The sequence below is a fragment of the Diaporthe citri genome (genome assembly GCF_014595645.1).
Source record: "Diaporthe citri strain NFHF-8-4 chromosome Unknown scaffold_5, whole genome shotgun sequence".
NCBI classification, from domain to species: domain Eukaryota; kingdom Fungi; phylum Ascomycota; class Sordariomycetes; order Diaporthales; family Diaporthaceae; genus Diaporthe; species Diaporthe citri.
This window is the reverse complement of record NW_025064850.1, coordinates 4,806,325-4,833,761: the sequence shown is the minus strand read 5'-3', so window position 1 is coordinate 4,833,761 and position 27,437 is coordinate 4,806,325. Positions and strand designations below refer to the sequence as shown.

General features: G+C 53.9%; 9 protein-coding genes and 1 non-coding gene across 10 annotated transcripts; 6 read left to right on the top strand and 4 right to left on the bottom strand.

Moving 5' to 3' along the window:
• Nucleotides 1-241: 241 nt before the first annotated feature.
• Nucleotides 242-1,169, top strand: INS49_011861 (uncharacterized protein; the record flags this gene model as incomplete). Its single annotated transcript, XM_043172569.1, has 2 exons — nt 242-967; nt 1,053-1,169. The coding sequence occupies 2 exons, from the start codon at nt 242-244 to the stop codon at nt 1,167-1,169; spliced, it is 843 nt and encodes a 280-aa protein (XP_043024314.1).
• Nucleotides 1,170-1,622: 453 nt separating this feature from the next.
• INS49_011860 (uncharacterized protein) lies at nt 1,623-3,092 on the top strand (the record flags this gene model as incomplete). Its single annotated transcript, XM_043172568.1, has 2 exons — nt 1,623-1,748; nt 1,809-3,092. The coding sequence occupies 2 exons, from the start codon at nt 1,623-1,625 to the stop codon at nt 3,090-3,092; spliced, it is 1,410 nt and encodes a 469-aa protein (XP_043024313.1).
• Nucleotides 3,093-4,007: 915 nt separating this feature from the next.
• Nucleotides 4,008-5,352, bottom strand: INS49_011859 (uncharacterized protein; the record flags this gene model as incomplete). Its single annotated transcript, XM_043172567.1, has 4 exons — nt 4,008-4,437; nt 4,492-5,014; nt 5,095-5,176; nt 5,236-5,352. The coding sequence occupies 4 exons, from the start codon at nt 5,350-5,352 to the stop codon at nt 4,008-4,010; spliced, it is 1,152 nt and encodes a 383-aa protein (XP_043024312.1).
• Nucleotides 5,353-6,443: 1,091 nt separating this feature from the next.
• Nucleotides 6,444-10,045, top strand: INS49_011858 (uncharacterized protein; the record flags this gene model as incomplete). Its single annotated transcript, XM_043172566.1, has 7 exons — nt 6,444-6,521; nt 6,589-6,656; nt 6,713-6,998; nt 7,068-7,613; nt 7,667-8,360; nt 8,417-8,875; nt 8,937-10,045. 7 exons carry the CDS (start codon nt 6,444-6,446, stop codon nt 10,043-10,045), a joined length of 3,240 nt encoding a protein of 1,079 aa, XP_043024311.1.
• A 1,228-nt stretch (nt 10,046-11,273) lies between these two features.
• Nucleotides 11,274-15,262, top strand: INS49_011857 (uncharacterized protein; the record flags this gene model as incomplete). Its single annotated transcript, XM_043172565.1, has 2 exons — nt 11,274-11,571; nt 11,643-15,262. The coding sequence occupies 2 exons, from the start codon at nt 11,274-11,276 to the stop codon at nt 15,260-15,262; spliced, it is 3,918 nt and encodes a 1,305-aa protein (XP_043024310.1).
• A 681-nt stretch (nt 15,263-15,943) lies between these two features.
• Nucleotides 15,944-18,017, bottom strand: INS49_011856 (uncharacterized protein; the record flags this gene model as incomplete). Its single annotated transcript, XM_043172564.1, has 4 exons — nt 15,944-16,314; nt 17,491-17,772; nt 17,828-17,904; nt 17,965-18,017. 4 exons carry the CDS (start codon nt 18,015-18,017, stop codon nt 15,944-15,946), a joined length of 783 nt encoding a protein of 260 aa, XP_043024309.1.
• Nucleotides 18,018-19,558: 1,541 nt separating this feature from the next.
• INS49_011855 (uncharacterized protein) lies at nt 19,559-19,832 on the top strand (the record flags this gene model as incomplete). Its single annotated transcript, XM_043172563.1, has 2 exons — nt 19,559-19,640; nt 19,693-19,832. 2 exons carry the CDS (start codon nt 19,559-19,561, stop codon nt 19,830-19,832), a joined length of 222 nt encoding a protein of 73 aa, XP_043024308.1.
• A 1,103-nt stretch (nt 19,833-20,935) lies between these two features.
• Nucleotides 20,936-21,756, top strand: INS49_011854 (uncharacterized protein; the record flags this gene model as incomplete). Its single annotated transcript, XM_043172562.1, has 3 exons — nt 20,936-21,038; nt 21,103-21,335; nt 21,466-21,756. The coding sequence occupies 3 exons, from the start codon at nt 20,936-20,938 to the stop codon at nt 21,754-21,756; spliced, it is 627 nt and encodes a 208-aa protein (XP_043024307.1).
• A 703-nt stretch (nt 21,757-22,459) lies between these two features.
• INS49_011853 (uncharacterized protein) lies at nt 22,460-24,674 on the bottom strand (the record flags this gene model as incomplete). Its single annotated transcript, XM_043172561.1, has 6 exons — nt 22,460-22,918; nt 23,104-23,672; nt 23,729-23,920; nt 24,013-24,023; nt 24,074-24,568; nt 24,628-24,674. 6 exons carry the CDS (start codon nt 24,672-24,674, stop codon nt 22,460-22,462), a joined length of 1,773 nt encoding a protein of 590 aa, XP_043024306.1.
• Nucleotides 24,675-25,586: 912 nt separating this feature from the next.
• On the bottom strand, nt 25,587-25,707 carry INS49_011852. The gene has a single exon. It is a non-coding gene; the product is annotated as a tRNA-Asp (tRNA).
• Between the last annotated feature and the right edge of the window lie 1,730 nt (nt 25,708-27,437).

Below are 27,437 nucleotides of genomic sequence, written 5' to 3'. Positions count from 1 at the left end.
GAAGCTAAGACTGCTTTCGTGTGCACTGCACATTTTCTCCGAAGTCGGTCAGTGAGAGTTCTTCAGGTTTCCCATTGTGATGGAGTCGTATCGGACTTAGGTCCTTGGTATATACTAAACTCCGAGCTTCATGGCTATTTCAGCGACGTCACAGAATCTCCAACATCAACTTAGTCCCAGCACACTTGTTCCCTTTCAAACCATCGAACTGAGCAGCATTCAGCCTCTAAATAATCTCGTCATGGCATCAATTTTCAAGGCAGGCCACACGGCCGTCATCACGGGAGGCGCATCCGGAATTGGCCTCTCCCTCGCCAAGAGATGCTTCAACTACGGCATGAAGGTGCTGGTCGCTGATTGGGACGAGGAGACCCTCAGCGCGGCCCCGAAGAATGTCGGCGGGGACATCGGCACGATTAAGGTCGACGTCAGCAAGACAGACGACTGGGCCAGGCTGAAGAGCAAGGTCGACACGGACTTCAACGGGCAGGTCAACCTTCTTGCCCTCAATGCAGCCATCGGGCTCAAGTCGTCCTGGGACTCGGCCGACGCCTTCCGTCAGGTCGTAGACGTCAACCTCTTCGGCGTGATCAACGGCATAAGTACCTTCCTTCCCAGCGTCAAGTCGACGGCCTCCTCCGGCTCCCCCAGCGCAGTGGTGATCACGGGCTCCAAGCAGGGCATCACCAACCCTCCTGGAAACCCGGCCTACAACGCCTCCAAGTCCGCGGTCAAGACTATCGCCGAGCACCTGTCCTTCGACCTGCGGGACGAGAAGAACCTCTCCGTGCACCTGCTCGTGCCGGGCTGGACGTTCACGGGCCTGAGTGGCAACCGGCCTGGAGCGGGTAAGGAGAAGCCGGACGGCGCGTGGTGGCCGGACCAGGTTGTAGACTACCTAGAGAAGAAAATGGCTGAAGGCCAGTTCTGGGTTCTCTGCCCAGATGAACAGGTGACTGAGGAGCTTGTAAGTGACTTTTCGGCCAAACTTTTGGTCCCCGCCTAGGCTGGTTGGTTCTTCATCTAGGAATACGGGCTAACAGTCGATGCAGGATCGCAAGCGGATGCTCTGGGGGGCGTCGGATGCCATCGAAGGGAGGCCCCCACTGACTAGGTGGCGTGATGAGTGGAAAGCAAAGCACCAGGAATGGGTGGAAAAGCAGAAGTGAACATTGAACCAGTGGTGTTGCGATGCTTCGGGCTTTGTCTATAGGTGGCAACCAAGGAACCGTCTCTGGTGTAAGCCACCGCGAAATAGCTTTCTTTCGACCGATTCAGCGACAAGATTGCATCTGGATGACCCGGAATCGAATAGCAAATTCGGAAAAGATGCCAGAATCTCACACAACTGCCCAGTCATTTAGCGCCTCCTCACAGCGAGCTTAGGCGCAATGCCAACCGTGGTAAACCTTGGAGGCCGACGCCGCCAGCTTCCTGGGCGGGGGGAAGCCCTGTAGATATGTGAGACGTTGTGTCGTGACTACCAAGAATTACGCTCACAAGCGGAACCCTGATTTTTGTTCACACATTGTGGCGCCTATTATTTCTATTGTGAAAGCCTTCATGCCACTAACTATTTCTCTAATCAAGAATCGCCCTACTCAGACGTCGGAGGGAGACACATGGCCGCCAATGGCGCATATGGGATCGAGGGCTGGCTCCCTGACAGCCGGGACTCATGGAGGTTAGACGCCATCACGCTGCTGGCCGTAATTGGCGAGTCTGAGATTGAAGCGCACTCTCAAGCAGTAAGTCGCCTGCTGTGTGGTACCAGGCCTGACATCGTCGCTCTTGAGTTGAATATATAGATTGAGGCCTCGGCACTCTGCCTCCTCCCCCGGATCTTGCCTGCTCCCCAAGCCCTCTTGAAGCCTTCCCGTCCGCTTCGGATGCCAGACTATCCGGCCAAGGTCACTGGGGTCTATTCGGGCGTTGTTCTTGACACACTTGGGTTCTTTGCCAATATTATCCATCCCCTGGACGACCTACCCACGTACGGCTTCAAGGTCATCAAAATCAAGCACAGAAATGGCGAGGACCCAAGTGTCGACAGCACATTCGCTGGCGAGAAGGGCAGAGTGGATGATGGAAGATCCTGCCAGATGGAAGACCTACGACGTCGACAACACCACCGGGACGGCAGCAGGAGAAGCCAGTCAAGTAGCGGAGCGCGGCGTCAGAGCAGCACTGCTTACACCTCGGACATAGAGCAAGGGTACCAGATCAGGCAACAACCGAGGGAGAAATCCGTCGACCCCACGTCCGAGACATTCACGGCGCTGACAGAGGAACGCCCGGTGGTCACGCCAAAATGGAGCAGCACAACCAGCATCATATCCATTGCGTCGCTCGTCCTCACAGGGGTTGTTATCGGCATGATGGTATACTGGAAAGACGGTGTCGCCCTGCTAGCCGTCGGGATCGTGTCCCTGGGGACGTCCATCGTGGGCTATGCATCGTGGTGGCGGCCGGTACTAATGGCGCGCGCGCGGAGGGACAAGGTCAACGCCGGCGACATCGCCATCCGCACGCAGCAGGGCGGCTTTATCCTTGTGCTGTGTTCAGACGAGGTCGCGCGCGAGCTATATGCCGGCACGGCCGAGTGCGAGTACCACGTTGGCGACCGGGCGCACAAGCTGCTGATGGCGCTGGGCACGGCGATGCTCATGGTCAGCATCGTGCTGCTCGGCAACGTCGGCTTCGAGGGCCAGACCATGGTCGGTGCCAGCTATGTCGTGCTCAACGGCGCGTACTGGCTGGCCAGCACGGTGTCCAAGGGCCGTTATTGGGATCTCTCCCGTTACGAGTGGAGAGATGTCACTCCGCGGGACGCGAGGCACGCCGACCGGACGACCGACCCAAACGACACGTGTGACGGGTTCTGGAGCTTTACTAGGACCCTGTGGTATGTCATCCGCGAGACGAAGAGCACGCGGTGGGCGGAGAGGAGCGGCGCTGCGCCCGGCACGAGGAGATGGAGGCAGTGGCTGAGGGAGGCCGAGGAGAATGCGAGGGCGGGCAACCGGAGGTGGGCTGCTGTGAGGCGGATAGATCACATATTTGCAGACGACGAGTCTGACGCAACGCGGTAGTACGCTCCTGAATCAGGATCCAAAAAAGAGTCGGGTGAGTTTCAGCATACTTTACTGGAATTTGTTGCGATGTGCACGAACTGAAGGTTGTTAGCCTGCTACAGCTCTGCCTAAAGCTCATCATCAAGATGAAATTTCGCGATACGGTCTGACAGAGCACCCAGAATCTCCAGTATACTCATTCATGTCCTGTTCACAGTAATGATCCTTCCGATTTTAGAATTAAGAGTCGGCGAATGTGCGCCTGTTGATGTTCTTTAAACACGGCCATGGATCGCAGATTCACGTGTCTTGTGTCCCGATCGAATGGTGGAGGACCTTCTCGCCGTCCGTGGAGCACAAATGCAATTGTGATGCGGTTAGCTTTGCGTCTACGAGGGTGCTTGTCATTTGGGGTCCTCCGTGCGATTGGCGTCCCTGGAGATGGGACGACGCTTCACCCTCAGGACTGACGGTTCAGACGGGCATTGCCGACACCAGCGATTGGCTTTCAAGCAAGCCTGGGGATTTCGGATTGATAGTCAGCTACCACTCGATGTAAGTGATGGAAATAACAAGTAATTGCCCTGCTCATCCGCAAGGTCGAGATTCCGTCGGAAAAAAAATGATGCGCACTCATCGTGGATCTGCCTCTCCTTGACGCCTTATGGAATGCATGCGTATGATGTGATCGCTCTGTTGGTCTGAGCCCTAGGAAGAACGCCTCGTCAAACACAACTGAACAAGCTACCGTATCCATCAAAACTCAAAACCATGTAATGTGTAAAATTGCCCTTAACTCCGTGGGTTGACCCGAGCGTAACGGCGTGAAAGACTCTAGTGTGGCCTTGATTCCATGAGATGAAACTGGCCAGGGCGATATTCGTGAAGGCTGTGCTGGTGCCGTGTACCCAGCAATGTTGCGCTGCCGGCAGGCTACCGTTGAGGAGGCACAGGCGCTGCTGGCATGTTTCGTATCTGCTTGATGAGGAACTCCTTCTCATCTATAAACTGCTCGTCATCGGTCCGGTCCTCGAGGAAGCGTGACAGAAACTGGAGAAGCTTTTCGCGGTTCATCAACAGTATTTTCTGTACGGGGATGGACTTGTGAGGGTTGGCTACAAAGACCTTGAACACGTGAAAGCCCTCGTACTGGACCATCTTGCGGTCGTCACGCAGCAGGTTCATGCAGATCTTGAGGTGCTCGCCGCTGTCGACGTAGGCCGTCATGATGTTGTAATTAGAGCGGTCCAGGAGAAGCTCGCCCAGTAGTTTGATAGACTGCCGTTTTGTGACGTAGCTTGAGGATTGAACAAGGACGTGATTGTATTTATCGAAGAACATGTCGAAGTTGATGGCCAGATACCTCGGTATAATATCCTTGTGCTTGGTTAATATCTCCTGTTCGCGCTGTCAGCACTGGTGGCCCGAGGGATACAGGCCGCGCCCGATTAGACTTGCCCTGAAAGTGGTGAATGCATCCGCGGCGACCTCGAAGGAACTCTTGTCAATCCAATCAAAGAATCGCCAGAAGACGCCGTTTCCTGACTGCGCTCTGTCCTGGTCGATGCCCATGATGCCCTTGGCGCTTGACCCTTGCTCCTCGCCGTCATCGTAAAGAATTATAGCCGCAGCTGCCTCGCTCTTCAGGACCTCCCGAAGGACGGAGCCGGCCGGGGTCGCGCTCTCCTTGTGGTCATAACACTTGCAGAGCTCGATGAGGACTTGTGGTCTGTTGTTGACTACCCAGCTCAAGGCGACGGGGTCGGACTTTGGCGAGGCGGTGGCAGGTCTGAATCGGAAGACGGAGCTGAAGATGACCTGTGTGTCTTTGCGCGCCTCGAACGGCAGCCGCCACAGGTTGACTGCAAGCTGGTAGAGGAGGTCCTCCTCGATCATGCCGTGAACCAATTGGTATACTTGCTCGGGGGTCGCCTCGGTCTCTGCAAGCTGCCTAGTCAACAGCTGCACCGGTCGATGGGTTGGAGAGAGGGTGGTGCGACAGGACGGAGTTAAGGCATACCCTGTGTACCCTGCAGTATCTGCTTCATCTGACTGAGCGTCTTCGCGAGCTCCTCTGCCTGCTCAGGAACCATCACGTCAGTCTGGGAGTCAATTGTGCGGCCGTGGTGCATCGCGGGCCATGTCTGGCGGCGCACTTTACCTTTGCCTGGCCGGACGGTCCATCCAGCTTCTCTAATTTAGTAACGGAATCCCGGGCTTGCTTGGGCAAGTCCACGGTGGAGGGACGCGCCCTGTTTCTCCCGAATAAGAAAGACATCGTGTGACGGGTTGTGGTTGTCGGAGGAGGGTGAAGGAGACGCCCAAGCCGGACGGACTGGTCTCAAAGGGCAGCCCGAGGAGGGGGACCCGGCGGCGTGAACCACGAACCACGAGCCACACGCAACGAACCAACCAACCACTCGCAGGCAGTGAGTAGTCAGCCGGGGGGTTGATACAGGGGAGCCGACAAGTGGTGAGGTCACACTGCAATTTCGAAGGTAGGATGGGAATGTCTCGACAACGATGCCCTTTCGAGGAATTGGGGATGCGGAGAGACGGAGCAGTTCGTCTGTAACCTCGCCTTTGTTTTTTGGAGCTTGGGTTGGGTTGGGCTGGGTTGGCGGCAGCACCACTTACATACACGGTAGACCTCAATCGGGAGTTGCAGCCGGGCCCTCCTGTGTTTATGTTTTCGTCCGGGCCAACAACCACTCGCAGCCCTGGCCTTCCCTGGGGCTCCGGGCTCTAGCACCAGCGTCAATACTCATGCACCCCTGACAAGCCCACTACGGTGGTAAGCAGGGAGGCGGCTGTTGTCGTGTTTTATCGTGGTACTGCCTAATCGGGATGAGGAGGCTGGTAACGCCCAACACACGCTACAGCGCAATCACGGAATTTCGCAGAGCAAAAGACACGAAAGCTCCTAAGCAAGTAGACTCTGTTTCCACAGCTCATCCCAATCAATGTTGCGGTATTTTGGTCAAGTTTCTAAAGTGTATATACCCAAGGAGGCGGCCCAGAGAACGACATTCGTTGCCCCGAGATGCTACTACATTAGGCCTAGCCATTCCCTCCCTCGCCCTGCCGCCCCCTGCAATTCTTGGGTGCCCAAGCTGTGTGTGCTATGCTCGGAGTACCCCGCGATTTCTGGAAATTCTGCCCCTCCAAAACTTCCAGCGGCCGATCAATTCGGAGTCATCTTTCTGGTGGCGCTTCCTCGCCGCCTGTGACTCAAGCAACAACCACCAACGACCAAGGGGACAAGAAAAGCAGGCCCACTTTCTCCCCAGAGAAGCTCCCGATCTTTCATTTCTAGCTCTCCTCTTGTTCTCTTACAAGTGAGAGGACAATTGATCGACTGCGCCCATCATGGCCTCCATCAACTTCCCCAAGGAGGAGCTGGACATCATCCAGAGATGGCGGGACATCAAGGCTTTCGAGACACAAGTAATACCCCAGGCCACCTCAGTCTGATCGGTCCAGATCTGGAAAATGCTGACTATATTTTGCCCAGGTCAAACTCTCAGAAGGCCGACAGAGATACACCTTTTACGACGGCCCCCCATTCGCGACTGGTCTCCCGTACGTTTCTACACACGCATTTGTGGGCACCAGAGCCTCTCTAACCCGACCTGCAGTCACTATGGCCACTTGCTCGCCTCAACCATCAAGGACATTATTCCACGCTACTGGTCTATGAAGGGTTATCATGTCGAGCGACGCTTCGGCTGGGACACCCACGGTCTGCCCATTGAGCACGAGATCGACAAGAAGTTCAAAATTTCCGGGAAGCAGGCTGTCATGGAAATGGGACTCGACAAGTACAACGCAGAGTGCAGGAGCATTGTCATGAGATACTCGTCAGAATGGAGGGAGACCATTGAGCGTCTTGGACGGTGGATTGACTTCGATAACGACTACAAGGTGGGTAACAACACGGGCGTCTGCATGACAAACACACACGCAGAGAGAAGCTAACCAGCTGCGGATCAGACCATGGACACGTCCTTCATGGAGTCAGAATGGTGGGCTATCAAGGAGCTGTTCGAGAAGGGCCAGGTCTACCAGGGCTACCGCGTCATGCCCTACAGTACTGTCCTGACGACCTCGCTGAGTAACTTCGAGGCAAACCAAAACTATCAGGACGTGACGGACCCAGCTGTCGTCGTCTCATTTCCTCTCATTGAAGACCCCAAGACGAAGCTGCTGGCATGGACGACAACGCCATGGACCCTTCCTACAAACCTGGGCTTGTGCGTCCATCCTGATTTCGAATACGTCAAGATCGCGGATGAGAAGTCAGGGGACAACTACATCCTTCTCGAGAAGCTCCTGACCACCCTGTACAAGGATCCGAAGAAGGCAAAGTTCAAGATCGAGAAGGTGAAGGGCAAGGACATGCTTGGCTGGAAGTATGAGCCCTTGTTTGACTACTACCACGAAGAGTTCAAGGAGGTTGCCTTCAGGGTCCTGAACGGTACATATGTCACGGACGACAGTGGTACCGGTATCGTACACCAGGCGCCAGCCTTTGGTGAGGTAGGCACTCCCACAAGCTGCCGCCCCATGACCGTGAAGCTGACAAAAATCAGGACGATTTCAGTATTGCGAAAGACGCTGGAATTGTGACCGAAGACCGGCCGCCGCCTGACCCGCTTGATGAGACCGGTCGCTACTCCTCAAAAGTGAAGGATTTTGAGGGCATGCACGTCAAAGAAGCTGACAAGCACATTGTGAAGGCTCTGAAGAACAAAGGAAGGCTGGTGGTCGACTCACAGCTGAAGCACAGTTACCCGATGTGCCCCCGGTCTGACACCCCTTTGATTTATCGTGCCGTTCCTTCATGGTTCATCCGCATCCCCGAGATCGTCCCCCAGATGCTGAAGGAGATCGAGTCCAGCCATTGGACACCATCGTTCGTCAAGGAGAAGCGATTTGCGAACTGGATCACGAACGCCCGTGATTGGAACATCTCGCGGAACCGATACTGGGGCACCCCGATCCCCATCTGGCAAAGTGATGACGGCGAGGAGCGTATCTGCGTCGGCAGCGTTGCGGAGCTGAAGGAGCTGAGTGGTTACAAGGGAGAGCTGACGGATATCCACCGTGACAAGATCGACCACATCACCATCCCCAGCAAACAGGGCAAGGGCCAACTGAAGCGTATCGAGGAGGTATTTGACTGTTGGTTCGAGTCAGGAAGCATGCCCTTTGCCAGTCAACACTACCCCTTCGAGAACCAGGACAAGTTCAAGGAGTCTTTCCCGGGAAATTTCATCGCCGAGGGTAAGCATCTCCAGGTATACCTGCTGTTATCGCAGCACACTGACATTGGAAAAAAGGTCTGGATCAAACTCGAGGATGGTTCTATACTCTTGTTGTTATGGGCACGCATCTGTTCGGCAAGATGCCGTTCAAGAATTGCGTGGTCAACGGTATCGTGCTTGCCGAAGATGGTAAGAAGATGTCAAAACGTCTCAAGAACTACCCCGACCCGTCCATCGTCATGGAGAAGTACGGTAGCGACGCTCTGCGTATGTACATGATAAACTCGCCCGTGGTGAGAGCAGAGCCTCTTCGCTTCAAGGAGGCCGGTGTGAAGGAGGTTGTGCAGAAGGTGCTGCTGCCCTTGTGGAACAGCTTCAACTTTTTCAACGCCCAGGTTGCTCTGTTCAAGAAGATCGAAGACGTGGACTACCAGTGGGATCCCACCATGGAGTCCACGAACACCAATGTCATGGACAAGTGGATTCTTGCCAGCTGTCAGAGTCTGTTGGAGTGGGTCAATCAAGAGATGGACGGTGAGCAACCCCCCCTCCCTTCTCCACATGCCCGACTAGCCATGCTAACGACCTGTACCAGGGTACCGATTGTACACAGTGACTCCTAGGCTGCTTGGGCTCATCGACGACACCACAAACTGGTACATCCGCTTCAACCGAAAGCGGCTCAAGGGAGAGAATGGTGTCGAGGACACCAAGCACGCCTTGAACACGCTCTTCGAGGTTCTGTACACTCTTTGCAGAGGACTCGCCCCCTTCATGCCCTTTATCACCGACAACATCTACCTGAGACTCCTTCCTTTCATCCCCGAGAGCCTGCGGGAGGAGGACCCCCGCAGCGTGCACTTCCTGAAGTTCCCTGAGGTCCGGAAGGAGCTTTTCAACCCGGAGATTGAGCGCAGGGTCAGCCGTATGAAGAACATCATCGACCTGGCCCGAGTATCACGTGAGCGCAAAGCTATTGGAGTCAAGACTCCCCTCAAGACCCTGGTTGTCATCCACACAGACGCCACTTATCTAGAGGATGTTCGATCTCTAGAGGGCTATATTGCAGAGGAGCTCAACGTCCGCGACCTGATCCTTACGTCGGACGAGGCTTCTTACAACGTCCAGTACAGCGTCACGGCCGACTGGCCAGTGCTCGGCAAGAAGCTCAAGAAGGATATGGGCAAGGTCAAGAAGGCCCTGCCAGGCGTCACCAGTGACCAGGTCAAGGACTACGTCGCATTAGGCAAGATCAACGTGGACGGCATCGAACTGGTGGAAGGAGACTTGGTGGTCCGCCGCGGTATCAAAGAGGATGAGTCGACTAAGAACTCGGAAGTGAACACAGACAGTGATGTCCTGACCATCCTGGATTGCCAGATGTATCCCGAGCTCAAGGCAGAGGGTCTTGCCCGTGAGATCATCAACAGGGTGCAGAAGCTCCGCAAGAAGGCCGGCCTGCAGCCAACGGATGACATCAAGATGGAGTACAACGTGTTGTCTGACCCGGAGAACCTAGGTATCGAGGAGGTATTCGCCACGCAGTCGAAGCAGCTAGAGAAGGCGCTCCGCCGGCCAATGGACAAACACACTGTTACGCAGGTGGATGGCGAGATCCCCAAGGGCGAACAGGAGGGTGTGATTGCTGAGGAGCTGCAAGAAGTGCAGTCTGCTACTTTCTTGTTGCGGTTGTTGAAGCTATAGAGCTCATGATAGAAAGCCATTGTGGATGGCCGTTGCTAAAAGGGAAGAAATTAAGACCATGATAGACCGACCATCCAGAGTGTTCCATGCTGCTCTACGTGCTCATCTAGACCTGTATGCTTTCTGTGAACAGGTCAATTCCAAGAACGCGTGCGGGACGTCAGGGGCAGAAGTACCAAATAGCAATCCTTCAACTTCATGAACTCAGCGGCACACTTATCCTTGTGCACTGAGTTGTAGTCTGCCACGATACACCTGCCATACACTACGGACTAATCCATGGTCAACACCATCTCAATAGTAGATGACCCATCCCATCAACTAGGGGCTCACCTCGGCCGTGCATTTTGACGCAGCGGTAGCAAACTTCTGGATTGGTCTTGTTGGCTTTGCTGGTTGCATGTTGCCTGCTCTCTGCTCTTTTCGTCCGAGCGAACAGGGTAAGTAGTATTGGAAGAAGATCTAGTCGAAGAGCAGGGTGAGATCTAGGCCAGGGAGCTGAGATGAACAGGAAATGCAGAGTGTGTCTTGAGTCGTGCAGTTCATGCAGCCTTTGGTCTGGAGAAGTCCATGTGTCGATGATTTCATTGGTGTTGAAACGGCCTGGTCGACCGTACCCAAGACGGTGCAGGGGTAACCTCCTGAACGGTGATCGCCCTCGGGCGGCTCCACTGCAACCATGACAACCAGTGGCTGGTGTGCCGCAGGGCTCTGGGGTTTGGGGAGGGGGGCACCAGGGGGCCACCCGCTGCCAGTGTCTCCCAATGAGAGCCATTCAAGACCACGCCCGTTTCTTTCTGATCGCCTGGCGCGAAGAGGTCCCCAAGACGCTATCTTCTTTTCAGCCTCCCCGATACGCGATCCCATCTACGGCAGCAGAGCAACGCGCTTCCCCATTGTCTTCGCGCAACACGCTATTCAAGCCCCGTCTGCTGCCATTGTTTTCGCTCCGCTCTCTTTTGGCCCTTGCAATTGGAAATTCAATGCATCGATATACTGCAACCCCTCTCGACTGCCCCGACCCTAAGACGGCCGCAACGAGCTGAGCCAGCTGTTGTTTTTGCGCGCTCATCGCCTCGATCCGACCTGCTGACCTCTCCTAAGCTCAATCGCATCGCGCACTCTCCTGGCCTCGAACGCTCGTCTGCCAGCTCGACCGCTTAACCTCTCTCGCCCTGTTTTGTCTCCCGCTCGACATGTATCCGCGGCGCACCCGTCCTTTTCGCAAATGCTACCGGTACCACCAGCCACCCTTAGTCGAGGGGGCTCCCCTTCCACGATACAGAGCACCAGCCCGTCGGATGAGAGGGAGACAACAGACTCCACTTTCAGCGAGATACAGGTCGAGGTCAAGGTCGGCAACAACGGCGACATCGAGGTCAAATCACCTGTTCTGGATTCCATGCAACGCGCCGCCAACAACACACCTCTTCCCAACGGGAATGGGGGCGATGGAGGAAGTGGTAGTGACCGCCCCTCTCCAACCCCCATTCACACCAGGCCAGAGCCATATTACAGCAACGAGGGTATGGTCCACCCCTCCCCAACCTCCCCTGCCATTGCGCGACTTGATACTCACAGTGTGCGCGCACAACAGAAATCACCATCCTCCATGAGATCGTTGCCCATGGCGAGGAGATCCTCGACACACTACCCGAGCGGGAGCGACTCCCCACCAATGCGCTGTTCCTGGCTGCCGACGAAATCCTCCCCAAATATGGCTACGATTCGGAGGACGTCCCACACATCTCGCGCCTCTTATTCCGCATCGGTGCAAACAGGAACGATGAGACGCTGGTGGACAAGTTCAGATCCGTGCTAGCGAACATGGGCATCGAAGTCGTCTATACAGATGACGAGATGAGTTCAACCGCAGAGAGTGATGATGGGGACTTGAGTGACGGTGATCAGACGGGAGGCGAGCCCGGAGGCGGGCCCACCCCAAGACCACACATCATTCAACGCGCCGAGTCTTCGCCACCAGAGCCAGGTCTTGCGCTGCCTGTTCCGCCGCAGGACAGGTACGGCTCGCCCAGTCCAATGCATTACGCGCCGCGCCGGAGACGTAATTCGGATAGCATTGCTCTGTCCTTTGTTGCGCCTGGGAACGAGCTGTCCAGTATAGAGCCTCCGATCCGGCACACTCGGGCACACTCGGCCGCGGGCGAGACGCCGGAGTCAAACAAGAAGGGCGTCAGATTTTCGGACGTGGTAGAAACACAGAGCATCTCCGAACGTTCCTGGGACCAGAACGCCAGCGGGCCGTCTACCATCGAGAATTTCCCTTACCGTCCCAAACCTGGGAGTGGTGTGGAAGCCGATGCTCCGAGCAAAGGGCTCAACGGGTCAGCCCACCCCCGACCGCCAAGTTCCGGGCAGGATATCGATACCAGACCTTCGACCCGGGCGGAGAACCGGGCTCCTCCAGACTTCAGTAATTTCGGCCACCACGCACGGGGCCCAGAGGGACAAGTGGGAGGCCATTTGTCCAATGGGGTAGTTTCTGACGATGACGTTTCCAGCAGCATGGACTTGGTTGGGGACGAGGCCGACTACGTCGAGGAGCCGAGCCTCCCGGAACACCCTCCCCAGTATGAGGAAGAACACGACACCCGAGAAACAGAACGCATCAATGAGGAATATAACGATTTACGACACGACGAATACTCGGTAAAATTACCTTTCAGGGACGCTGTCGACGAGCAGGATATGAACAAAGCCCAGGTGAACTACCTCATGTCAAGAGAGCAGATGTTTAGGATGTCATCCTTCAACCATTGGGCCAGGATCGCCCGTCAGACCAAGACTCGAAACATTGAATTAGAGGCAAACGCCGAGGTGTGGGATGCCTGGGGCACGATGGGTGACGCTCTTGAGGTCTGGATTGAAACTGCGCTTACTATGCACATTGACGAGAACGATGGTCTCCGGGCTTATCAAGATCACATGCGTGAGATGGAGGGACTCGAGCGCAACAGGGAGTCTGCTGAGCGCGGCGCTGAAGGCGCTGCTGCAGTCCCGGCAGTTCCCTCTGTCGAAAATAACCAGCCGCGCGTCCGACAATCTATCGAACGTCTCAGGTCATCTGCTGCGCCGCCCCGGGCAGTGTCCGACTTGAGAGACGCGGATAGAGAAGCCATGGGCAAGTCACCGTCAGGCGAGAGAACGTTTGTCGAGGAGTTGCCATATCGGCCAGCACCGGACGGGCGCTTTCAAGAATTCCAAGCTCAACAGATGCAGTCCTTCAGCAGCGAATGGTTTCCGAACCTAGGTTCCAGGCAAGATTCGTTCTACGATGCGCCGGAAGAGCGAGACGAAGAGGCTTGGCTCGACAGTGATCTCAGCCTTCGCTCACAGTACCACATAGCAGCCGCGGCGTGGGACTACTTCATCCTGTCGAAAGCATTCACACATTGGGCTAATCGTGCAGATGAAGAAGTGCAACGGACGCAGGTCGCAAGACGCCACATTCTTCGGAAAAAATGCTTCACCGCTTGGATTGGGGACGGGGATAGAGATGAATCTGAGTCGGAAAGCAAAGCGGTGTGGTTCTCTCAGCTGGTCGCTATGAGGGACTGGCGGGATGCTGCACAGAGTCAATCCGGCAAGCATAGACGGGCCCATGCGCTTGCTATTCGTCGGCGCAGGCGTGACCTAGCCGAGGACGCCCTCGTCGTATGGTACCAAGAATCCAAGGTGCAACTGGCTATGGCAATCGATCACACTCGCTTGCGGTCGGCATGCTTCTATCACTGGCAGGGCGAATCCGGCTGGCTTTCTTCTGCTCACGAAGAAGCTGAGGGCATCTTCCGAGGTAGCATGCTCGGAAGATACATGAGGCATTGGAAGACATCAGCGCGCGTACAAGAAAGAGCTGAAGATGGTGCCGGACCGATCATTGTTCGTAGGGACGAGTTTCTGAGGTCCGGCCTGTCACTTGCCTGGCGCCAGGAAGCTGAGGAGTGCAAGGGCCGCGAGAAAGCTGCGATACTTCAGGACCTGAAGGAGCATGCAAAGCACTGGATGTATGAGACGAGGCTGAGGGCCTGGCAGGAGCAGCAGGATGCGGAAGCACTTGACAGTACCACCTATCACTGGTACTGCGAATGGCGTCTGATCTTGTGCAGACGCGTCACCCAGCGACAGGACCGGGCACGTTTCTGTGAGAAGTGGATCGACGCGGCGAGGCAGTCATACAACAACAGCCGCAATATGCGCCATCTGGCTCGTGAAGTCCGTTACCACGACTCGATCACGGGCTTCTTCAACGCCTCGATCGACGCTATCGAGCAGCTCGAAATAGGCGCCATGCACGCCCGCGGCATGATCCTCCAGCGCGTGGTGCCGAAGGCCATCGAGCAATGGCGCAGCCAGCTCGAGCCCGTCAGCCGGCTTCAGAATTGGTCCCGCTTGGGTCGTTTCTACTCGATTAGTGACAGCGTCATGAAGCACTGGCGCGACGTGCGCCGGCAGGAATGGCAACGTCGCATGCGCAAGCTATACAAGGATTTCCGCTACCGCGTTCGCTGCGACACGCTCAGGGACAGCCTCGACTCGTGGCGGCAAAAGTCTGCCGAGGTCGTAACTAGTGGTTGGGAGGCAGACGACATCCGCGCCGAAGACGATGGCGGCCTGATTTTCGACGTCGCGCAGGCTTGGCGCGAGAAGCATGAGTATTACACGTTCTCTACCGAGGTCGCCGAGGACGCCGACAAGGAGGCCCACCTCGTGCTCTGGCACTCTCTCATCGAGGCTCAGGATGAGGGCCGGCTGGACGCGGCCGAGTACAACTTCGCGCAGACGGCGTCGCAGTATTGGGAGGCCTGGGAGCTGGCGTCGGTGTCCCTGCGGGGCCGCGACCGCGCAGCGCAAGAGTTTATGGGCCACAACGCGCGGCGGGACCGACGCCATTTCTTCGGGGTGTGGGCCTCGCAGACGAGCGGCGTTGGGCCTGGCGGGGACCGGGTGCCCGAGCTCGGCGGCATGATGGACTTCCGAGCGACGAGGCGTAATTCGAGGTGGAATACGCCCGCGCCGGTAAACGATGGGAGGAGGTCCAGGATGGTCACCGACTACACGCCCTTCCGGACGCCCGCGCGGCCGAGCTTTACACCGGCTAGGCCGAGCTTCCTTAGCAGGGTGACGAGCACCACGCCTGCGTACAAGCCGCGGAGCGAACTGACGTTTGAGGATGACGAGGAAGAACTAGTAGCTTAAGAAGTACGTGGATGGAGTGGGGAAATTGTTACATTTGACTGGCATCGATTGTGGATCATCATATCTACCGAGCACAAGGACAGATCATATTCAAGGGCAGAGTTCAAGCAAAGGCAAAAACGCAAAGGAGGAGGAAACAGTCACTCGGGTCGAGGCAGCTGCAGGAGTAAAGAGGAGGGCGTTGATTTGATGTGCGTTTGTTGTCAAAAACAGAACGGGGTGGATATACCCAGGGCTTGCTCGTGTCGTGGCCAGCATTGTCTTCTCATAGCATGGCGTCAGGTTCCGCAGGAGTACTACTGCTACTTACTGTTTGTTCGAAAGCAGGTGGGATTGCAAAATGCATAGGGAGTTGTCACATCACCTGCCACGCTTGTTATTGTTGATGATCATGAGTATGTGCTTGTCTAGCAAAGAACCTCATGTATTGTGTAGGGATGCGCCACGCGCTCGACTGAAAACATCGCCGCCGTAGCCCTGCTGCTATGGGAGTACCAGATGTGTTGCATCAAAATTGTCGGCATTTTCTCCCATCCGTGCCTGTCCATGCCTCAACCTTGGCGCCCCCGAGCCGTTCTTGTCTTTGTTGATGTCGAGCAGTTGCATGATCCTCTGAATACTCCGAGTGGCATTCCTTGGGGGCAGGAACCGTATGGAGATCAAACTGCCGACCGACTCTGCCTACCAGTTCGTCCAACTGAATGCCGCCACACTCAAGGGCATGTCGGCCCAGCGCCTGTGCTCATTTCCCCCCCTGAGGCGGGCCCTCTTGGCGTTCAACAGCCTTGTCTCCTCCTCGAAATCATGAGCGTGCACCCGCACAGCAAACGAGAAGGCCGGCAGCTTGTCTAACCAAGCTTTGGCGTTGGGGTGCTCCTCATCAAAGACTCTGGCCCACCGTCTGCCCTTGGACGGTACGAAAGAGGGGTTGTCCAGCTCTGTGCCTCTGAAGCAGCCATTGAGCCCCAGCCAGCGCAGCTTGACCTGGCGTAGTATCTCCTTCTTGTCCTGTGCGATGACCTCGGCGCGCTCCTCGGCGCGTGGCTGGCCAGCTGTGCAAATTGTCTGTCTCGAATTTGTTCAATGCCGCTGTTCGAAATGAGAAATACACATGCAAGAGTGTTTCCACAGCTCGGACAATGTCAGAAGCGTATGAGAAGACAGTTCGTTGTGTGCAGGATTGTGGTCTCGAGAGACTGAAAGCCGAAGTTGGAAGGGGTGGAAGAACGGAGCTGCTCGGCCACGGGGAAAGAGGTGGCTGCTGCAGAAAGGGGGGGAAAGTGAAGTGAAGTGAAGTGACTGGCAGAGACAAAATCTGAAGGTTGCTGGGAAGGAGAGAGTCAGTCCAGGCGGGTTGTTTGGGCAGGGAAGTTGAGAGACCGAAGGTCCCAGGCTGAAGTTTGGTCACTGAAAGGCACTGACCGTGGAGTGATGGCCTTTGCACCTTCTGTCTACCCAGACTCGGCCAAACCTGGAAAATAAGTGCGAACACCAGACCGGCGTTGAACGTTTAGAAGCTTTTCGACAGTCCTATGTAGGCACTGCGAGATCGTGCGTTTTAATCTAGCGTCATCAGAAATCTTGTTGATCTCTTCTTCCCCAGATCCTGCACCGTATTTTGACTGACAGATGGAGATCAAGCCTATTTCCAGCTAGGCATGCCCATGCTCCTAATAAACGAGCCTGAAATGCACCTCATCATGACGCTCCCTCTCTTGCTCGCTCATCAGCCCACGAGCTGTGTCCCTCTGTCTGTTTTTCCAGACGAGCAGCGCGCAGATAGCACAAGCCGTGAAAAGGCCAACGATAGTGAATGCTAGGCCTGATGTGAATCCTGTGGGATATCTGGGCGACTCCCACTTGAAGAAGATGTTGGCCGAGATGAAGTTGGCGCAATTTCCGAACCCGACCATCCAGCTCCCAGACCATCGTTCGTTGGATGCTGGCGCGGGTGGCTCCCCTTGCAGGCGATGGGCCTTCGTTCTCTAAATGTTCCGTGCGGTGTTGTCGGCGGTCGCTTAGTTGTGTCGTGGGACCCTGAGTATGTCCTTGTCTGACTGAGAATAAGAGGGAGACGGGAAGGTTGCTCCAAGTCGGCAATTGTCTCCGAGTTTGTGAGGGCCAGAAGCATTAGTTCCGTCCCAGTGTACCGTCATACCATCGAGCGTGACGTACATGGCTTCCAATCTATGCTGTTGTGGAAGGGACGCTGTGATCTTCCAAGTGACTGTACTCGCTCTGATTCTTCTGGGTGACTATCAGAGCGACTCGACTGATGTCCTGGAGGGACTGAGTGCTGGCCTGCTGGGGTGGCTGTACAAAACTAGGAATGTGGTTGGACTTGATCTTCTCGGAGTGCCGACGCAGACCAATCTTTGACAGCAGACTGGTGACGGCCTCGGTCGAAGGCATGAGGCGAGCCAGTGGCTGCCGGAGTGTGGGCCCACAGGCAGCCACAATGCCGATCTGGACCTCTGCTAGATTCCAGATTGAAAGCGCAGTAATCAGGGCTTCGAGCTAATTAGTGAAGGCACAAGTGGTATCAGAATGTTGAGCATAACCTACTAATTCCATCCCAGAAAAAGCGGTCCTCTCTGGCCTTGATGTAGATGTAGGCCTTGGCAATGGATCCGCTGAGACAGCTGTGGGATATCAGTCAATAGAAAGGCGCTTGGGGAGAGAAGGACAAATGTTCTCCTTACAGAGCGCCGGCCATGAAGGTTACTAAAGCGAGAAACTTGGTACGTTTGGTCATTTGCAGCTTCAGTATGATGGGAACGGGGATGATGAGCATGATGAAGTCCATGGCGATATCGGTTCCCATCACTTGTTAGCCCATATACTCTGTCAGTGATCTCTCCTTGGTTGGAAGGGTGAGGTTGCCAGGAAACTTTATACACGGTTCGGCTTGGACTCACAGAAATACCCTGCTAAGGGATGCTTCTCACAGTAGGTCAAGTGATCTTTTGCACTAAACAAAGCGAGCAAGTGAGAGCCACATTGCCCCAGCAAGAAACCAACGAAACCGATCGTCCAGGCGATGTTCATAAATATCCAGATGATCAAAACCCTTCGTAGAATTTGCGCCTTGCCGAAAATATGCCAGTAAAGAAGACACACGGATAGCTTGATGAGTCCCATAGCAGCAACCCCGATGACCATACAGGCCAGCTCTATCTACAGTGCAAAGGACACACAGTTAGTTCTCAACGCGCAATTCTCACAAGATGAAATAGAACAGCTAAATAACGAAGCGACTAGGAGGATAGGAGGATAGGAGGCTGGGAGGCTGGGAGCCTGGTAAAGGAGAGGAGAAAAAGAAGACAGAATAATAGATGAAGACGGGTTTTTACTTGTGTAGCTTGAACCAGTCTCAAGTTAGATGAGCCGGCATCGTATACTGTGCTTCTCAGGGGAACAGCGAGAGCTTTGATCGCAACACCTGTTCTTGCAGATCAATGTTATGAGGGACATAGCCTCTTGACACCAGGAGACTGACCATAGATCTCCATAATGGATAGCCCTAGACCGACTATCCAAGCACAAATGATGAGCCACTCGCTCGCAGCCCAACTGCTTTGGCCTTTCCCCAGCCTTGACCAGAGTCTGAGGCCAACGGCTGCGGTCGAGAAAACCTGCATTACCACCGTGCCTGCAATCAGGCCCGCAGAGTCCTCATAAGCCGTCATGGCAGCTTGAGGTTAACAAACTGATTTGTGATTGATGCGCAGATTTTGAAAGAGAGAAACGAATGATATGGAAGTTCTTGGTAATTTGTGCGTGAACGGCAGGAGAGCAGCGACACCCGGCATCACCTTGGAAGTGATGATTCAAGTCACACCTGGGTACAAGGCAGATTTAAGAGAAGCTAACGCCAAAGAAAGGCTCTTGCTCTGCCAACTCCGTTGAAACCCGAGATACGTAGCTTGCTTCCTATCCTCCAGAGAACTACCGAGGCGTTGCCATTGCCATAATGGTTGCGCGCCAATGCAGTCATCTTCAGCTGGGGGGTGATTCATGCAAGGATCAGCGCCGGACTATGTGATTGAAGACGTTTCTTCAAATTGATTTGTGCCCTCAAATACATGTCAGCTTTGTGGTTACCCCATCAGACGTTTAGTGTACGGCACAATACCCTCGTGTGGGGGCCGGAGCGCACGCAACGAATTCAGGGTGAAATCAACGTGATATAAGAACCTCAGTCTTGCGCAATGGATCTTGAGTTTCATTTAGAATCGCCTACTATATTTACATCCATTGTCATAGGATCTCAGCAGCCGGCACCATCAACTCACAATGCGGTTCTTCGCTTGGCTGTACCTCTCCGCGGCAGGCGTCGTCCTTGCTGCGCCGACTGTCCATCACGACGGGCTGTCTTGTATGATTCGCTCCAACTTGAATTCTATGGTAAATCGGCTAACACTTATCAGACAATGATGTCCTGAAGCGTGACGGCTCTACTGAATTCGACGCTGATGCGTTGTTTTTCAAGCGGGACTTCAGGAATGACATGAGCCGGACGGCTCGAAACGAAGTTGATTGCGGGTCTTGTCAGGTTGACGACGAGTAAACATGTACGGGCTTCCGTCTCAAATTAGGGACTGGATCAAAGAGGTGATATGTGCCGTAAAAAGGAGGACAGATTGGATTCTTCAGGCTCGATAGGCTGCCGGACCGGGCTCTAGGCTTTCAAGAGACAAGGCTGCGGTCTTGGTCTACGACCTTGCACTAATATTTACGAGTGTATTTTCAACTCGGCCTTCTCTCAATACGTGACATAGCTTCGCAGCTGGCACACTGTTGCATTTAGTACAGCCACGTCGCTGAATAAGGTAATGACCGACTCTGGCAGCCATATTTACATTGGATGGTCGCAAACGCTGCGCATATTACCAGGCGACAAGCGCAAACAGACGCTCCAGCAAGCATGGCATGTGACCAATCAAGGAGGAGGAAGAACAGGAGTATCTGCAAGCTAGTCGCCCAAGAGTGTGCCATCGGAACTCAGAGGGTTGCGGTTGCATTTGTACACCATCTTGAGCCGATCGTAAGCTGTGTTGGGTCACTCACATTAGTGCGACCCGTGATTTGTCTTCAACAAGTCTGCCGCAGCTGAAAAGCAAGCCCAAAGGTCTGCGACACTGCAAAGGAACAGAACACCACTTGCTGGGTTCCGATAGGACTGTTGTACCTAACTAGGCTCCTCGCCGGGTTCCAAGGTCGGTTGGCCGTGCCGATGCAGTCATCTTTTACGGTTTTGAGGCAAATACGACCACTTGGGCGGATCCAAACGCCATAATTCAGTCCTATAACGGGAAATTTCTTGCGAAACATGCCAAATCACAGCGTAACAACGCTTCCCGGGGCTGATTCTTATCCCACTCCACGTGTTTGCCTTGGGAGGACATGTGTGGATTCACTCGAAGGGAGGCGTCAGAGAACAATTCATTCATGTGCCTTGTCATTCTCATTCCACACGCCGTCTTGACTTATCATCCAGGTCTTTCTCATTCCTGCGTTTGATCGGTTAGATGACAACTTTTGCGGTCTGCAATGGAGAAAGCAGCATACGAACCACTAAGCTCCAATGAGGGCTGCACAGACACTTTTTCAATACTTTCCTACCGAGTCTCTTTATGGCGTCGAAGATGCTTCATGGCCTTAGGGCTCGCCATGATGGTCATCCTGCTACTCCTGGGAGTGGTCGTGCGCAGGTTGCAGAGCGCACACTTGCAGCACTGCTCCTCACCCACGACCAATGTGGTCATACCCTACTGTAAGTACAAAGAGATTGATCAAAGTGTCACAGATCGATACATCGTAGCTGACAGGGTCATGAGCCCCTGCACCTGTGCGCTATGTCAACAGATGGCTCATGGATGATCCAGAATCTTCAAGATTCTCCGGTGAGCCACGACCGGAGCTTGATCAAGCCTGGCACGAGATGCTCGACGGGACTTTGATCCGCTTGTCAGAGGAGGAGCTTCTTCAGGCCAACAATGCGACATCCGTCAGATCAAAGGACGGTGGATATATCGGCGCAATTGGAGTTTCGCATTCGTTGCACTGTCTTGTGAGTAGTGTAGTGGGTGGTGGTTCCCATATTCATCTCGTCTGAATTTCTCTCTGCCCTGATCTTGGTTCAAGCAAGATGACTTCCAATTGTATCATGAACCCCAAAACACAGCTAATCTTTTCCACAGAAAAGAATCAAGCAGTACATGTACCCCGACTATTATTACAGCGGCAACGCCACCGACTGGGAGGAAGTTCATGAGCACATGGACCATTGCCTTGAGTCACTTCGTCAAGAATTGTTATGCTCGGCCGACCTGAACCTCTGGACCTTTCAATGGACATCGCACAGTCGCGTCAAACCGGCGAACCACGTTCCTCAACAACACGTGTGTGTAGACTGGAATGCGCTACATAGTTGGATGCAGGAGAGAGCAATCAGCTGGGATGACATGGTCGATCCTCCTGATGGCTTGTGAAAAGGTATCGAATGTGCAGACTTCAAGGGGAAGGTGGATGCACACTTCAGCCGCGCCGACTCACACTTCTCTAGTGTCCTACACCATGTTCCGCCCCAACGTCTCTTCTAATACGTGGGTGATACTTGATTGAGAACCTCTTTTGATCTTTATGCGTGTTTTTCTGGACACTCAACAATTTATCTTCAATTTTGTAAACCGAGAGACCAGCTTGAGCGACTACGCATCTTATCATGCAGTCTAAGCGGCAGGGTGAATTGAGCGCGAAACTACTCTGGGATGCTGTTCGAGCTTGCCGGAGGTAACATTCCTCTGCTCGTTATCAATTTTCTTATTGAGGCTCACTGCAGCTACGCATCTGAGGGCGTGACTAGGAATTTGTGAATGCATGAGCGCGCAGGAACAATCTTTTAAGCATCTGTTGTACTGGGAAAACTGAGCAAACCTGGTGATAATGATTAGATCTCATTTGAGTGCATACTTGGCTGTATGAAGCCGGTGATATACCAACGATACGTGCCCTGGAGATACAGTCGAGACGAGGTACTACACAGGAGAGGCACATGAATGAGTAATATCAACCAGCAAGGTGAACCCAGTACTACTGTCTACCCAAACTTGTATCCAGGTTGGGCTGCTCCTCACCACCTATTCAACATATCCATCGACGAAAGAATGGCAAACGTCACGATTGAGCGGTGAATTATGCTTTTTCGTCGCTCTGATCCTCCCTTGCGTCATCCCGTGCTTTCGAGTCGGTCGTGTCGCTCTCCCCGCTCACAAATCTTCCAACACGATCAAAATGATACAGTGGTTCGAGTTTCGCACTCTTGTCAAGAAACGCATAGCGTTTGATAAACCAGGGCAGCCAGGTCTTGAGCTGATAATTGATGAAGGTGCGGGTGGGCACAGCAAATACATAATCCAGCTCCTCGAGAGTGCGCTGCTTCGTCTCTGGCACGCACAAGAATATCATAACAAAGGCGACCAGGTTGAATCCTGCGTACAGGCAGAAAGCGCCGATGACGCCGAGAGCCTTGAGAATGGCGGGGAAAGATACCGTGAGAACAGCCGCCCAGAAGAAACAGGTTGCGACGGCCCAGGCCATTCCGACCTCACGGTGAGACAACGGGAAAGACTTCGGCGGAATATACGAAGGGCACTGGACCCTCTCCGGGCGAATACAAGGCTGCAAAAATGTAGATGAAGAGGGCGACGAAGCCAAGATGAGCGGATCCTGTCCCAGGTATGAGGTTGCAAAGGCCGGCGGCAAGGAGAGCCCAGGCCATCTGCAAATGAAGCGTGTGAGGTGATATCACGAAAGAAAATTCAGCGATTGAAGCTTACGTTTGGAAATGTGAACAAGAGTAGAGACCGCCGACCAAAGGTGTCAATGGTCCAGATAGCAGGCCAGGCAAAGACGAAGTTGACAAGACCGAAGCCAAACGAGGCTATAAGGGCGATGTAAGCAGAGGTTCCGGCTTGCTCGAAAATGGTGGATGAATAGAATGCGATGATATTGATCCCGCACATTTGCTGGGCGATCATCACGACGAAAGAGGCCAAGGTGGCGCGTCGGAGGCGCGGGATGGTGAACAGTTCGATACAGCGCTGAATGTACGTCGAGCCGTGTATGATCTCCCTCTCAACCTCGAGCTGAGCATGGATATAGTAAAGGTCTCGAGCTGCCTGGACGGCGTGATTGCGGAGTCGGAGAAGTGACTTCATTGCTTGTGGGTAGCGATTCTTCTTCATGTACCAACGAGGCGACTCGGGGCAGAAGAAGATGAGAACCATCAGAGGGATAGCTGGGATGAAGGCGCTGCCAAACTGGAGCCGCCACGAGATCACGCCGGTCCTACCGACGACAAGGTTCGCGCAGGTTCCAAGACAAATGCCGAACGCAGTCCACAACTCTGGTAACGATGTGTTAGCATGCTATCACAGGTGGTGATATTCTGGGCATACTTACGCCAGCTCATGACAAGAGCACCGCGGATAGCAGCAGGAGAGTTTTCGGCGGCAAAAATGGGGACAGTGCTTCCCTCTACGCCCATCCCGATTCCCACAAGGAGACGGCAAAGAAGAAGCTGCTGCCAGGTTTGAGCGCAGGCACTGCCAATCACAGGCCAACAGCAAAAGTTCGCCGCAATGAAGATGGCCCCTGATGATATTGTCAGCATGGAACCATCCACCTTACAGTGTGTCGCTTGCCTCGCCGTCCAAAGTAGAAATTCAGAGGGTCCGACACCCAACATCCGAACAGCCTGTTGCCGAGTCAGTTGACTTCAAGAGAAGTAGACGAGGACGAACATACGCGCTGCCGATATAAGGACCGGAGTTGATCAGACCTTGTATATAGGTTCCATATGTACTGCTCAAATCGATCCCAAGGGCCTGGGGAAAGGAGAGATTCGCGCCATTGCTGCCTTCCTGATCCCAGCCCTGGACACAAGCCCCGATTGAGCAGGTTATCATTGTCACAAAGAGCATCCTGGGAACCCTCCATTTGTGATGCACTTCGGCCTGAAGGGCATCACATTCATCTTGAGTGAGTTGATTCTCTCCCGGGATACCCTCGTAGTTCTCGGGGTCTTGGGCGATCAAAGCGCCCTTCTTCAGCAAGTCAGTGTACTCGGCAAGGCACTTCTCATCAGCAAAGTCCTCCACCTGGGCCATGAGTTCGTGCTTGGGTATGCCGGCGAGGGGGTTCTTGATCTTTGCCTCGAGGTTGGCCGTTAGTTCGGCACCGTGAATCGCCGTGGAGTGATAGACGCCTTTCTCTGTGTGGTAGGGGCCTTCATTGTGCGGTCTTGTGTGCTGTCAGTTGACGACACTTCCAAGCTGGAGAACGGAACGCAAAATAGAAACACTTGCTGTGCAGGCTTGACGCCAAATAAGTTGTCTTGAGTCGGCATTGCGATCATGTAACCGGTTGCGCCTGGCAGCTTTTCCCCGCTGGCAAAGAGTCACGGTGGCAAGCTTTGTACGTAGAAGGTGATGATCTGCTCCTCTGCTGAGAGTTCTGGGCTCCGAAGAAAAGATGTTGAACGAGGACCGATCAGTCAATACTGTCTCGAATGGCGAAGATGGAAGAGAGGGGGGAGCCAAAAAACGACGAGGTAGAGGGGGAGAGTCAAAGGTGGCCGACTTGCTTCAAGAAAAGTCACGTATGTCTCCCGGCGGAGGAAGGTGCATGGGACGTGCCATGATGGTTCCTTCAGGTACGATGCAAATTGAACAGGAAGTCCCAGAGCTGTGCGCTCAGATAGACGGTCCAGGCGATTATGAAATGGCAGGGTCATGCTTCCTGCATGTGTCTATTCTCAGCAAACACAGGATGCTGGTATCATCCCGCCTTCTAGTCAGTCATCTTCATTTGTGTCAAGGGCTGAGCGAGCGGAAGGTGTCACCGCAATCATCGCCTTCTGATAATGACTGCACTTGGTTTGGGAGGAATCGAGCTGGTAATTATGCAAGGCGCTAGCTACTGATGCGATTAATTTTTTTTATTTCTATTTCGTAGTCGTCTCGAGTGAGTCTTATCCTCGTATCTAGAGATATGTTCAACGTGGAAAGCGCATTCTGTACTTATGCTCAGAAGGTGAGTGAGGTCAGCGTTGCGGTTGCACCATCCCGTGGAACATCCTAGCCACTGATACCTTCCTTATGGCAGAGAAGTAGATCAATGAAGATTGTACGGAATGGAACTGCAAGCACGCTTGGTTCGAACGTCACTCGCTGGACACCCAACATCGTCAAATGAAGACAAAGAGAAGACCATGCTGAGGGAGAGCAAAAGCCGGGACCAGAAGCACGGCAAAAAGTCGAGATCGCACCAGGAATTGAACCCAGGCCTCGTCGCACACATTGGCGGGGTATCAGCACCGTCGATATTAGTTACTGAAGTCCGTCTGACGACGACACGTGCTACCGCTACACCACACACCCTCGATTTCATAATAGCTGGGTGAGGTTGCTCCAAGCGAAATCTTTTACCCCCGGCCGCTGGTGTGACACGACATAACTACCGTGTGCCTCACCTATGTGAATTGCCACCCACGGACCAGTAGCTTGCTTGAACAGGAGTATCAGGCAATGTCTAAATTTATCACACCAAAATGTGGGCCTGAGCATGCTAGATATCCTAATTCGAGGTGTTCGCTGTTGCACAGGGATGGGACCGGGCAGGTGGACACAAATCCCTTGAGATACCGGTCTAGGGTACTTTTGTTTGCACTTTCAGTACATACTGGAGAAATTCAGGTCCGTTGGATGACAGACGCAATTATGCTCTGCTTGATTCGTTGACCAGACATGTCACCAGGTCGTCCCTGAGATGGCCGTTTCTCGGATGCAAAGCAGCAAAACTCGGTACGGTGAAAACCGCCTTGGCCCCAAATTTCCTTATCCCTTCACCTTTGCCTTCAAAAGAATGTGTGCATGACAACATGTAAACCAATCATCCACGTCAACAAGTTCTGGAGAGGCAGCGGTTCGAGGAGGCTGATGTCGTTGGAAGTCATCGGCATAGGTCTGGGCCAACTTAGAAGCCACAACAATCTCAACCACGGCCCACCGCCCGAAGCTTGTGGAAGTTTTCTTTGGAACGGCCTAGCCTCGAAATTGAGAGTTATTCTCTGCCTGGGTGCTGCCTGTCTGCCTATCTATTCCCAAGGGGTGGCGTAGTCGTTCGTATTGGAGCCAAGGTTTTTGATGAGCGAACTTTTGTATCCAGGGATGAGTACATTAAGGGTCACCCTCGTCGCTAATAGTGGTGCCTGGAAAGAAGTAAAACAAGCCGGGAGGACAAGCATCTTCTCGGCAGGGACCACCACCCTGATACCTACATGTACGACAGCGTTCGGGTACAAGAGCCAAGCTGCAAGATGAGTGACTGGCTAGGCAGATGATTTCCGTCCAGGTTACATGGCTACTGTAGGTACAGCCACGCTGCGGTGTCACCCTTGGACCGCTGGGAATCCTGCCTGCAGTTATCCATGACCCACAAGCCCAGCCCAGGTGCCTACCTTGGGGTTCGAAAGGATTCGAAGGATCGGCAAACAACCTTGAAAGCCGCTGCCACCGCGCACTATTCTCCGGGTATGGGGACCCCGACAGCACAGATCCCTGAGGAGCCAAAAAGGTCCTCAACACCACGACGTAGAAGGAGACAAAGGCACTGTGATATTAATATACCAAGTTTGAAACCGGGTATTCAGCATCATTCACGGAAATAGCTTCTTCGGTGAAGAAGATCCCTCCCCATATCGAATACCTGAATATGCCACGCCCCTCACATGGGAAACAAAAACCGGTGATAGGAGCCCTTATGCAAATGTGACATCTGAAGGTATTCAAGATGTCCATCCCGCAACGTAACGCAAGGTCCATTATATCCAGCCCCTAGAGAAGCGTCGAGATAAACCTTACGCTTATTATTCTTATATGATACAAAGAGCGTCCATATTGCAGCAAATGGGAAAATGAGGGCATTTGTTTGAACAAAAATAGCGGTGGCAAAATAGAAGGCGAGGTTCGGGAGGAAGACGAACCTTGGCTCCAACTCAGCCTGGCAGCCATCTGAAGCCAGGCCCTTTGCGCAAGAATTTTGCTCAGTAAATTTTCAAGACTCTTCTGCCATTCTTCAATTACATGATGAATTTCTCGAAAAAAAAAAA